The 13,211-nt window shown below is 38.3% G+C and overlaps 1 protein-coding gene across 1 annotated transcript; it reads left to right on the top strand.

The window, feature by feature from the left end:
• Positions 1-744: 744 nt before the first annotated feature.
• On the top strand, positions 745-11,183 carry LOC117829250 (immunoglobulin-like and fibronectin type III domain-containing protein 1). The gene is made up of 25 exons (XM_034706903.1): positions 745-794; positions 3,420-3,493; positions 3,645-3,767; positions 3,867-4,003; positions 4,128-4,227; positions 4,332-4,373; positions 4,455-4,500; positions 4,610-4,793; positions 4,930-5,043; positions 5,639-5,801; positions 5,942-6,214; positions 6,322-6,641; positions 6,696-6,945; positions 7,032-7,156; positions 7,245-7,386; positions 7,498-7,791; positions 7,873-8,169; positions 8,280-8,459; positions 8,615-8,743; positions 8,825-9,133; positions 9,245-9,330; positions 9,471-9,663; positions 9,984-10,280; positions 10,406-10,732; positions 10,824-11,183. Exons 2-25 carry the CDS (start codon positions 3,442-3,444, stop codon positions 10,826-10,828), a joined length of 4,188 nt encoding a protein of 1,395 aa, XP_034562794.1. The 5' UTR covers positions 745-794; positions 3,420-3,441; the 3' UTR covers positions 10,829-11,183.
• The last annotated feature ends 2,028 nt before the right edge of the window (positions 11,184-13,211 follow it).

Genomic DNA, 13,211 nt, shown 5'->3' with positions numbered 1-13,211 from the left:
TCGCCAAGTTTAGAGTCACTGAAGAAGACAGGGTCAACAGTTGCACCAAGGGCTTAAACATGACTGACCAGTGCAGGATGACACTTCTCAGTTTCAAAGACAAGTACAATGCTAAATGGTACTGAACTACTTATTTCTGTTCTGTTCCTGTCCAATTAGACACTTTAAATTACTCAGGAATCGTTAGTAATTATATAATATTACAGCTGTTTTGATTGGCTTAAGCTGATTGGCTTAAGGTCCTGACTCGTGTCAGATTATAAATGAACATTATTACATAACACTACAATTCTTGGAACATTTTTGGGTCACACATTTGATATTTTAGACACATGCTATAAACATTTAAAAACCTACCAAATACAAAGAGTTGAACAAATTCTAAATAATTGACACTCACCTCTCTGTTAAATGACGATAAGACAGCTTACATGTACAATTTAGTAGAGGCATCTCAGGCAGTGGCCCTTCTGTGTCACACTTTTCAAAAGAAGCAGTTAAAAGCACCCTGCTTTACTACAGCTGAAATTCCAGTTTTGAGGGAGGGATTAGAAAGCCTCTCTGCTGCATTTCCTCTGGTGCCCCCTTTTCAAAGACCTATAGCATTTTGGGGCCAAAGTGCATGTCAGTAAACCTATCCCCAAGAGCCCCAGTGCAAAAGCATTGGGTTAGGTTGCTGAGTGTCTCTGAAAGGCTTTATTGCTTCTCAAAACGAAGAGCCCACACTCAAGATACAGCAGCAACCTTACCGCAACAGACAGCAGAGAACAGCCAACCTAACTTGAAAAAAAATAGTAAGTACATTTACCAAGCACTGGGAAAATTACAATTTGGTTGATTTTGTAAGGAAGCTGATGTAAATGTGCATTGATATGTGTACTTATATGCCAAGTTGTAAATAACTTCTTACATTTAGAGAGATCTTGAACAATGCTGACAGCACTTAATATATTTTGAGTATGTCTTAGGTTCAACATGATGTAAAATCACAATGCTCAGAAATAAAATTAGAAGAAAATAGAAGAAAAGTATAAACCTTAAGAGAAATGTTGGAATGTTGAAGAAATGCTAAAAAGGGTGAATGAAGTACAAGAGAGATGTAAATCTGTACCACACTGAGCATATTCATTGTGAAATATTCCTGCACTTTCCTCCTTGAAAACCCAAAGGGATGCAGTTCCTTGCCAAGCTAACGTGTACATTTTGTTTCACATTTTATATACAAAAAGTGTTAAGTCGAGTTTTTGCTCTGGCACTTAATGCAGCCCTGAGATTTAGGTCAAAGACATAGCAAGGTATTCATAAATCAGTTCACACACAACACCCTTGACAAAGACATTTTTCTCAGACAAGTTTAGCTTCACACAAACCAAGAGTGCAAAACTGTTAAAAATGCTGGTAGTTTTTAAAGTGATAGAACTGAGCAAAAGTTATTCTAATCAAGCATGATAATAAAAGTGGAAGTGGTTGTTATCAAATTTAGAAACTAAATAGATTTATGAATTAATGTAAACTTTATCAGTGTTTTAATTTTAAGATCATATAGTTTTTGATAATATCTATATAAATACGATAAGTTCACCTATGTAAAAAAAGAAGTCACTTTTACATCGTTAAAGATGATGTTATATAACTGCTCAAACACCAGCAGTTGACCACAGCCTACAACCTCCCATAACTCTGCCAACCCATGGGACTCCCATACTTTTTCACCTGTCTCAGTCTGTATTTTGTCACGCAACTTTTGTAATGTGACCTTAAGTCCTTTGAAAGTCTCTATTTGAATTCAACCAATTAGTATTATTATAATTTGCCACATAACATGTTTTGACAGGTGGTGACTGAAGCTTCCTCCTGAAGCAATATTGGCTATGACTAATTATACACTTTTAAAGACAATTTGTTTTATGTTTATAGGGATTATGGTGTTAACATATTGCAAAATGAAAATGTTATAATTCCAAAGTATATTTGAGTACATAACATATTAAACAAAGGGGGAAATAAACTACATTGAAGCACACAATACTGGCATTTGCCTATGATGGATTGTTCCATTGTATCTTATTTTATTACCAACAAAATTAAATTATAAATGCTGAAAGAAAGCAAACCCTAAATACAAGAACAGTAATTACAATGTTACATTTGCTCTCAGCAGCCTACACCACTTCCTGCGTCATGATAGATAGTTTTACAGGGTATGTGACCTACTGTCTTCAAAATTAGGCTGGTCACTTGCAGGAATGTGCTGATGGCATGATAGGTATTTTGTATTCTGTCATCAGAGAAATTCTTTCACCTACGACAAAGATAGAGCTACTAACTCAAGGATCCTAACTAAATGCATCTGCATTATGTTGTAAAAGTGTACTTTCTGCCCCTAGTCACCACTTAAAACAATGAAAAGTGAAACCCAATTAAAATTAGGCCACCAAGAAGAGACTGACTGCATGACACAAGTAATGGTATTCCAGTGGTTACTATTTTTGGTCAAGACATGTTAACAAGTTCAGACCGAGGTGAGATTACAAGACTTGTTGGGCATTAACATGGGAACAAAGTATACTAGTACAATGTCTAAGTAAGACTCAAAGTATGCAGATAATTAGGCTGTTTTCTTGTAACAACTAGTAATTCAGTCAGGAACCCTTGTCTAAGATTTAACCATTTACTGCTAAACGGAATCCAGTTATGCTTGGCGCTATAAGCTCTGCTCTAGCGCTCCCCGGGTTAGCCAAGCAGCCTGCTTTGGCTCTCCAGGGAGTGCATTGCAAAATCCCCAACAAGGGTAAAACCGACATGTAGAATAAACAGGAGACTTGGATGCAGGAGGAAAAGTTTAACCAACAGCAGCAGAGTGTGGGCAGCAAAGGTATTCAAGATTCAAGATTCAAGAAAGCTTTATTGCCAAGTGAGCTTGCACACAGGAATTTGACATTGTGATTGGAACACTGGTACTTGACAACAAGACAGTAAGGACAATAAATGTATAAACCTAAACACAAATCCAAAAATTCTAAATAAAAAAACTACCTCTACAAATAAAGGCATATAAGTACTTTTAAATACATGAAATAAGTTAAATTAGCCTAAACCAGAGTGCACATGTAGTAGATGAATATAATAATAAAATATGTTATGGAATAAGTTACAATATTGCACATGGTTACTGTATTGCACCGGAAATCAAAGTTTTGCACATGTATGCAGGGATAAGCAACAGGGAAGAAGTGTTTAAATAGGCCGCCTTATCATTAGATAATTGATTGGTTGTGTGGATAGGAAACAATGAGTCAAACTAGAGACTGACAGCTGACAACAGCTGAGGTGTATGACTTCAGTGTCCTGCATGAACTAACGCAAAGCTTAATTTGTTTCTTGAGTGCATAGTGTTTTTTAACATTTCTTTATTGCAGAGTTGCGGTTTTATCTATCAAGATGTTTAAAATACGTAAAGCTAAGGATGAGGAGCCAACAGCTCCTGGCCAGGGTAAGCATTTTTTAAATTAATTGTTTGATACTGCTAGAAAAAAAATCTATCCCATAGCGCAAAACTTTTCAGAGACACTATATGTAAAGAAATATCATCAATGCCTTAAATCTTCACATTCAAAAAATGTGTTTCCCTCATATCATGACAGTAAACATTAAAAAGAGATCAAGTGTGCCAGGAGTCATGATTACTCAGTTTGTAGAAGAACTTCCTGAAGGCATGACCACCCCAGATTTTACTCGGAAACCCATTGCTGTAACTATACAAGAAGGTAAGGTAAACTGCATTACTCGTCACATGTTTAACCTAAATTTCAGGGGGGTCTTCGAGATAGTAACATTCAGGTAAATTCTTACTGCTGTTTTTGTAGGAAAAATTGCTATTTTCAAAGCAGTAGTTATTGGCAAACCAACACCAACTGTGACCTGGGTGAGAAATGATGGGGAAATTGATGAAGAACGGTACAAAATCACCCAGGACAAGAATTCAGGAGAATACCAACTACAGGTGGGATCACTGACCATTTAACAAAAGTCTGAAAAACAAAGATCAATATACAAATCAGAATGATAAGATCTTCTTGCGGTATCCATGGTCTGAGTGTAACAACTCATCACGTTATTATTGCTAGATGCCTGCTGTAACCGTGGATCAAGCTGACACTTACAAGTGTTTGGCCAGAAATGACTACGGAAAAGCTGTTGTGACTGCCACACTTAATGTTATTGAGGGTCAGTAAGTTTCTATTATTTATCTATTCATCATTAATTCAAGATAAAAGATACAAATTTCTTACCATTTCACTAACATTATTAACTAATTTCTTCCATTTTAGTTGGCTTTAAAAAGAACAGAGCCCTGCAAGAATCAAGAACAGGTACACAACTTGCATATCTTCTGTAATAAGGCAGTCTATCATTACATCAAAGTGGTGACCGTGCTGTTGTTTTTGTTGTAGCTGTCAGAGAGGTACCTGAGGACTTCAAAAAGGCCTTGAAAAATAAGTATGTAGTATAAGTAAATAACAGGCTGTTTTTTCATGGTTGCCGTTTCTTTGATTGTTTTTAATAGCCATGCATAACATTACATTGTGATCTGTAAATTATTTTGTAGGGTTGATATCGATGCAAAAGAAGACAAGAAAGGAGAAATTGATGAGAAGTTTTGGGAAGTGTTGATGAGTGCTGACAAGAAAGATTATGAGAGCATCTGTGCTCAGTATGGTGTCACTGATTTCCGTGGGATGCTGAAAAAACTCAAGGAGAAGAAGCAGGAAAGAAATATGGAACAAGAAAGGGTATGTTTTAAATAAATCTTCATTCCAATGCGAGGCATTAGAGTGTCAATCATATAAAAACATGAATAAATGCTTTGAAAAGGAAATGCACACTCTGAACTCTCACTGTTACAAAGCTTTGTTATGCTTACTGTAGGTGGTTGAAAAGCTTTGCAACCTAAAGCCAGTTGAGCTGAAGGCTGATGGTGATGCAGAATTTGAGCTTGAAATGTCCCTTAGAGACCCTACCAGCAAAATCTTCTTATTCAAGGTAAATATTTATTTTTCACAAGAAGTATTTTTCCTTAATGGTGGATTAATTATTCAAAATAACTTAAGCTCATAAGACTAAAGACTGGTTTATACTTCTGCGGAGACCCGATGCTGTAGTGGCTGACACGGCCGTGAGCATCACGTCGATGTGTCCGTGTCACGCTACAATACTCTGCTGAAACGTTTGTGGGCAGCATGCTCTTAATGATAGTAAGGTCCCTGTTTCTGGTCCCGCTACATTTTCTGATGCTTTTTTCACAGTGATTACATGTTGCAATTGATCATACAGCAATTACAAAGAAGAATAGAGAGGAGACGTTGCAGGAGATTAAATCTACTGTGATGTATGGCTGATGTACAGCTGATGTACGGCAGCTCCATAAGTGCTGTAAATGCAGCAGACCAAGCAAGAGGGCTAGTGGTCCGGGTTGTCACAACGAGCGGTTACATTTAGGAGGAGATACATGACAGGCCTACAGCACAGGTTAGGGTGTCAATTCTACGCAGAAGTATAAACCGGCTATAGTATGCAACAAAGAAATTTCAACCTGCATGACAGATAGAGGACTTACATTCTGCTTATTTCTAAACAGGATGGAGTCATGATTCCCTTTGATGCAGACACAGATATTAAACATGGACTGAAGCAAGTGGGAAAGAAGTTTGTGTTCAGTATCAATGGTGTTAGTGCAGAGGATGCAGGATTATACCAAGTGGAAGTTGACGGAATTAAGATCTTCTCTACAGATTTCAAACGTAAGTTCACGCATGATCTATAAGCTATGCCCCAACATATACAGATAACTATATAATGACTCCTACAAGTGCTCCATGAGTTGTCCTTTTACAGGAATTCAGAGATACAATCTTGAGCTGTAATTTTTTGCTTTGTGCAGTTCCCCCCGTAGACTTCCTGGTGAAGATTCAGGATGTGAAAGCAGAAGAAAGAGGGGATGCTGTTTTTGAGTGTGTTATCTCACATCCCCTGAAACAGATAACTTGGCAAGGAAAAAATGTCGAACTGGAGCAAGGGGAAAAATTTGACATCTTGGTATCAGAGGACATGTTGATTCATACATTGGTGGTGAAAGACTGCTTTCCATTGGACAAAGGAATATATGCAGCAGTGACTGGGATGAAATCCTGCAGTGCCTGGCTTATAGTTGAAGGTACAGTTTTACCAGCATTTCTTTGAATGTTTAACATGAGTTTATAAAATATTTAACTTATTCCATAGAGCTTTAAAAATGTTCTGATCATTGTCTCTTTTTATTAGCTGACAAAGATCCAAATTCAATTGGGAAGAAGAAAGCTCGCAAAACAACCAGAGCAGGAGGTGGTAACCCTGAGCTTTTAAAGATTGCTCAAGAGCAACAGGCTAAGGTACAGAAAGAGAGGGATGAGTTACTTGCAAAAATAAAAGCAGAGGCAGACGCCGCTGCAGCTGAAAAAGAAGAAGCTGACGCTAAAGCCAAAGCTGAAGCAGAGGCCAAAGCAGCAGCTCTTGCTAAAGCTAAAGCAGAAGCAAAAGCTAAAGCTAAAGCAAAGCCAAAGACAGGTGAAAAGGCAAATACCAAAAAAAAGGCAAAGGCAAAGGTAGAAGCAGGAGGAGATAAAGTAGAAGCAACTGCTGCTGTAGAGGGGGAACAGAAGGAAGAGGAGGAAGGAGAGGATGAAGAGGAAGAAGAAGAAGAAGAAGAAGAAGAAGATGAGGAGGGAGAGGGAGAGGGAGAGGAAGTAGGAGAGGAAGGAGTTGTACCTAAGGCTTCAAAACCAAAGCAAAAAGTACAAATAAAGGAAGGAGAGGCTCCTGCTGAAGTTGCTGATACAGAAGAAGAGCCTGTTCAAGAGAAAAGAAAGAGAGTGAGAGCAGGCCCACTTGTACCTGATACAGTCATTGGTAAGATTCATGAGAACATTGTACATCTTGAGTTCTGCTTTGTTGATGTACTTTCCCCAGTAACAGTGAGGTTGTGTTTCCTTTAGACCCAGGAGTATACTTCACCGGCGGTCTGTCGGATGTAAATGCAATTATTGGTACTGACGCAGAACTGGTCTGCAGACTGAGCAATGAGGAATGTGACGGAGTTTGGTTTAAAGATGGGAAAGAGGTGAAAAACAATTGATGACAGACTAATTGCTTTCACATGAAACCCTCTGAGATTACAGTGTGTTCATGTATTTGTGTGTGTGTTTCAGCTAACAGCCACAGATGATATTTGTATTGTAAAAGATGGATTGTACCGCAAAGTAATCATCAAAAATTGCAAAGAAGATGATGCTGGAAAGTACCGATGTGAGGCTGATGGGCGTAAAACAGAAGCTGTGCTGGGTGTTGAAGGTACTTAATCGTAATCAGAATCAATTGGAAGTTTTCAATATAAAGCGATTTCCTTTTCAGCTCTAAAATACAAGTATCCGTTTGTAACTATGTGTGTTTTTTTTTCTCTAGACCCACCAAGAATTGACCCTGATGACCTCATTGAATTCATAAAACCTGTTACAATCAAAACAGGAAAAGAGGCAGCTTTCAAAGTGTCATTTGTGGGCCGGGAGCCCCTGAAGATATATTGGTACAATGAGGATGAAGAGCTTTTGGAGGACACTCACATCAAGATTGAGAAGTCTTCCTCACACAGCCGCCTGCTGTTAACTAAGTGCCCACGCAAAATCACGGGAGAAATTAAGATTAAGATTAAAAATGAATGTGGAACAACTGAGGCAATCACACAGCTTGTTGTGTTAGGTATGGTTTGTATACCGCATAAGACCTACAGATTCTTATTTTTTGCTTAGGTTACATCTTTATTCTCTTGTCCTACTATAGATAAACCAACACCACCGCTAGGTCCAGTGGATATCATAGAAAGTTCTTCAACTTGCATTGATTTTAAATGGAGGGTTCCAAAAGACAATGGAGGTGCCCCTATCACAGACTACGTCCTTGAGCGCCAACAAATTGGCCGAAACAGCTGGAAGAAATTAGGCAAGATTGGCCCAGAGCCTAAATACAGGGACGCTGATGTGGATCATGGCAGGAAGTATTGCTATCACATCAGGGCAGAATCTGATCAAGGCATCAGTGAAATGATGGAGACTGATGACATTCAGGCAGGGACAAAAGGTGAGCCGTCTTTAAAGAAGGCCAAAAATGACAGTATAGTGGGAGTATAAATTAAAAGTCACAGGCAGATGCAAAGTGGTTTGATTTTTATATCTTTCTTGTTCTTTCAGCATACCCCGGACCTCCTTCCACACCAAAAATTGTTAGTGCTTTCAAAGACTGTATCAATCTTGCTTGGACTGCACCAGGCAACACTGGAGGAACCAATCTTTTGGGATACAACGTTGAGAAACGCAAGAATGGCAGTAATCTGTGGGGCCAAGTCAACCCACCAGATGAGCCCATCAGAGGTCAGGCAATTTTGGGACTACTTTTAACAGTCTTAGACATATTAACAGTTAGAATACCAATGTGATACTCCCAGCGAAATGTGCTTTGTTTTATATTCTGAGGAAAGGAATTAACTGTTTTGTAAATATAACTATTCTCTTCAACACGTTAACAGAGAAAAAGTATGCAGTGAAGGACGTTGTTGAAGGCATTGAATATGAGTTCCGTGTGTTTGCTATCAACATTTCTGGTGCTGGAGAGGCAAGTTCACCTTCTGAGTTTGTGTTTGCAAGGGATCCAAAGAGTGAGTAATGAGACAACAAAAGTTAATGTGATTCCCTCAAGTGCTTGATTTGTCATAATCATTTTACTGTTTAAACTTTAGAGCCTCCTGGTAAAGTTATTGACCTGAAAGTGACAGACTCTACATACACCACCTTATCTCTTGGCTGGACCAAACCTATTGAGGAGGAAGGAGTTCAAGATGAGGCTAAAGGATACTTTGTGGAGCTTAGACCAGCAGAAAACCCAGAATGGTGTCGCTGCAACTCCAATGCCATTATTATGACCTCTTATACTATCATGGGTCTGAAGTCTATGGCCATGTACTGGGTAAGAGTTTTAGCCACCAATGAGGGTGGAGATGGTGAGCCTCAAGAGCTGAACAACTATATCATTGCAATGCCTCCTCCAGGTTAGTCAGTGGAAAATGTGAAATGCCTTCAGTGAAATTCTTGATATATTACAGTAATTTAATCGCTTGTTCTTTGCAATTTGTTCACCAAATCTTTCCACTTTGTCACAGTGAGACCTCAATTTACTGACAAAAAGATTAAGAACTTCATGGTGATGAAAGCTGGAAACTCTGTTCGAATCAACTTTAACTTTCAGGTTTGGTATAATAAAATCTAAGACCTTCAAAAGTATTTTTATTCAATATCCTTTCAGAGTAGCAGATTGGATATACCTCTCCTGCTTTATAAAAAAGTATTAACTCACACTTAAGCCTGCTTATTCTCTGTTGTTGACAGGCTTCTCCCATACCAGCTATTAAATGGCTCAAGGACGGTCTCCCTGTAGCTAAGCATGTGACGGTGAGCAACACAGACACGTCATCACAGCTCATCATTGCTGCATCAGAACGTCATGACACTGGGATCTACACAATCATTGTCAAGAACCTTGTTGGTCAGGAGACCTCTAGTGTTGAGATAAGAGTCACAGGTACAGTGAAGAAAACAAATGTCTCAGATAATCCCTAACAAATTAAAGTTTCTGAGTATTAAAACCATTCTGAATTTACAAAGTGATATACATTGTTGGTTGTGGAGTAAGGTTACATATTCCAAAGATGCTCTACTTTTCAGAAGAAAAAAAAGTATAGACATTGTTTTGGATTTAAGACTTTAAACCTCTTCACTATAATCTGTATATCCTATTTTATGTACATTTAAGACTTAAAGTATACATGAGAAAGAATGTAGTGGGGTAAAAAGAGGATTTAAGTAATAATAACATAATAAATTAATTATTTTTGTTTCTAGATGACCCAAAGCCTCCAGGTCCTGTGGAGCTTGATGAAAACGTATCAGGGACAGTGACAGTCTCTTGGTCCCCCTCTCCAGATGAGAAGAAAGATGACAGGCTGCACTACATGATCACCAAGCGTGATTCTGTGAAACGTTCTTGGCAAATTGTAGCAGATCACCTCTTCAACAATAAATATACTGCCATCAATATCATGCCTGGAAGACAGTATAAGTTCCGGATCTACGCCAAGAATGACATGGGAATGTCCAAACCCTCTGAATCAGCCTCATGGGAAGTGAAGAGAACAAAAGGTAAATTTTACTGAAGTGAAACAAAAGTGTTAAGTGTAATTAGATTACTTTGGGTGGCTACAACAATCATACAATACAGTCAATGTGTTTTCTCCTTGTAACTTTTTCCCCCTTTTCTTGTCCAGATACATTTACTTTGAACCTTCCTGCCTCTAAGGACTGCAGCTTTGAAATGCCTCCCTCATTCTCTGTTCCACTTAAAACACACAAAAGCCCAGAGAGCTATGAGTGCTACATGAGTTGTGCCGTGACAGGAAACCCCAAACCCTATGTCACCTGGTACAGAAATAACATTAGCCTGAACACCAACACCAACTACTACATCACTAACACATGTGGAGTCTGCTCCATGGTGATTCTCAAAGTCGGGCCCAAGGACAGTGGTGATTACACAGTCATTGCTGAAAACGCTCTTGGCAGAGTGGAGGGTTCAGCTAAACTTGTTGTTCAAGGTAGAAACCATATTCATAAATATCTGACACACAAAAAATTATTTTCCCCAGGCTATCTTTTAACAATTCTTTTCTCAATCCTTTTCTTCAGATTAAAATTATGCAGTCAGCCTGAAGTCCTCAAGAAGCTTGTTGCTGTGACAAGAATGGAACTGCCACTGTTGTTTTATAACCTGCTGCCATACGTGCTTACTGTTCATGATTCACTGTATTAATGTGTTTCAATTAACCTTGAATAAAAAAATACTGGTCAAAAGAAAGAGGGAGCTCTTGATAACATTCAGCAAACCTTTTTAAAGCCCAATTATCGAATGGGTTCTGTTGTTTCTCAGGTGAAATTTTACTCAGTGTACCTACTGGATGGAATTAGCACATTGACCAGGGACTTCTGGAGTTAGACATTAACTCTGTGCTTATCTTGCATCAAAGTGTTTTATTTGTTGACTTTTTTCCATGGGTTGCAATCATACAGTGTATAAAATATGGATGTAGTATCTGTGACATCACCCATCTGTTCCTGAGCGCTGTTTTGAAGCAAATCAACAGTGGCAGCCATATTGGAAATGTGGAACTCAACCAGGCAGAGTGTGACGTAAAGAGGCGGGGTTTGAGCCTCTTAGCCAACAGCTATGTGTTCCCGACCGGGAGTCAAGTCAGTCATGTCCTTATTTAGTCAAAAACTTGTAATCTTAATATCTTCTGAACCGTCGCGTTACAAAAAAATTCATCCCCCCGTACAGTGTGTGCCATTAGAGAGATTAGCTACGTAGAACCAAGCCGTTTTTTGAACCAGGTTGTAAACATGTTTATTAATGCTGCAAAAATCGTCTTTTTTTAATTGGTGTATGTGATTTCTGGTGTTTCTGCAGCCAGCCTCAAATGGATTCTTGATTAACTGCAGTTTATAACACTTCCGCATGGGCTTCATAGTTTGAGACTGGAGGTTGCCGCTTGGTTGCAAATGCAATGATCCTCTGATATTTCTATATAAAACAAAACAATGTGCCAGCTGTAAACTACCTACTGGATAAACTACCTCATGGATAGTTGAGGATGTAATTATATTCTTTCAACCCAGTGTGTTTTAGTGTTTGATCTATTGTTACCAAATTGTGAATAAATCCTAGCTGTTTAACAATTGGATGTATTATTTTCATACCTCTTTCACCATTTAATCATGGGTTCATTACTTGGAATAAACAGACTTATCGTTGCATTCAAGTGCAATTCAACAATTCAGGTCAAATCCAACAATTCCTGAAATTCCAAAAATGCTGTTTTTGATTTCAGTTATATATTCTGAACCCTGACTTTCCATCCTGATAGGGGTGGGGGTGGGGGACTGGGGGGGGTTCAATTATGCCACGATTACTCAATTGAGTATAATATGTAACTCTGAGTTTGAGAAAAACCCACATAAAGTCCAAACATAAAATAAACCCATGATTACTCATAGAAAAGTAACATGGATAAAATTGCCTCTTTCTTTTTGCTTTTTCTGAAAATGCTCTGATAATTAAGATGATTAAAACAGTTTTGATATTTTGGGGCTTATTCTTAACTAGGTTTAGAACACAACTTGGCTTGTTTTCTTGCTATTGAATTCATATATCACACATAGGCCAGGAACACTGTGAAGCCTATACTGAGCATTTCCATGTAGCTTTATATGTGCTGCTTTTGCTTTGACAACTGTCACATGGCATCAAATTTCTCTTTTACTGCAAGGACAAGTTTACACGCTTTCAGAGGATGTTGTGAGACTGTAATAGAAAGTCATAAATGATTAAATTTATTTTGCATGACTTAGTGCAACCTTGCAAACAACTGTGCATCTTCTTGTGAAAAGTCTAAGGGCGCTCTCTAACATTATTAGTATCCCATGGCATGTTGCTATAACAGAGATCAATGTTTACTGGGAGTTTATTGTACAAGGCTTTGACATTTAATGGCTTCTAACCACATGCCATCAGCATTTACCAGCCCCTTGAACTGATATGGGGCTAACAAAAATAGTATTGGCTACATTCATACATTATGAAGGTGGTTTTGTTGTTTCTGACAAAATAAAGCACTAATTAGTTCTTCAACATCAACAATAAGGATGCAGAAGATTATTTTCCTCAAATAAAAGTGTGTAGCTTAATGTATTTGATTTAATAGGTAATAACAGTACATTCCTCTGGAAATAATCACTATAATAAAGAAATAACAGCTGTCATAACAGAGATAGGGTTACATCTGTCCGTGTTGCAAAGGGATGTGTAAAGTCAGGATATTTTGTCATTGTTTTGCAGGGTAGAATTCAAAGCTTCTGACTTCAGTGACCTCTTGCAATAAATGCCTACAAGAACATCAAGCTGCTCATATCATCTTTCCATGCCTGAGAACAGTCATAGATCCTGAGCCACGCATCTGCTTTTATTGCATAGCTTGAAATATACACACACACACACACACACACTCACACACACACTAA

Source organism: Notolabrus celidotus, chromosome 1 (genome assembly GCF_009762535.1).
Source record: "Notolabrus celidotus isolate fNotCel1 chromosome 1, fNotCel1.pri, whole genome shotgun sequence".
NCBI classification, from domain to species: domain Eukaryota; kingdom Metazoa; phylum Chordata; class Actinopteri; order Labriformes; family Labridae; genus Notolabrus; species Notolabrus celidotus.
This window is presented reverse-complemented; position numbering and strand designations above follow the sequence as displayed.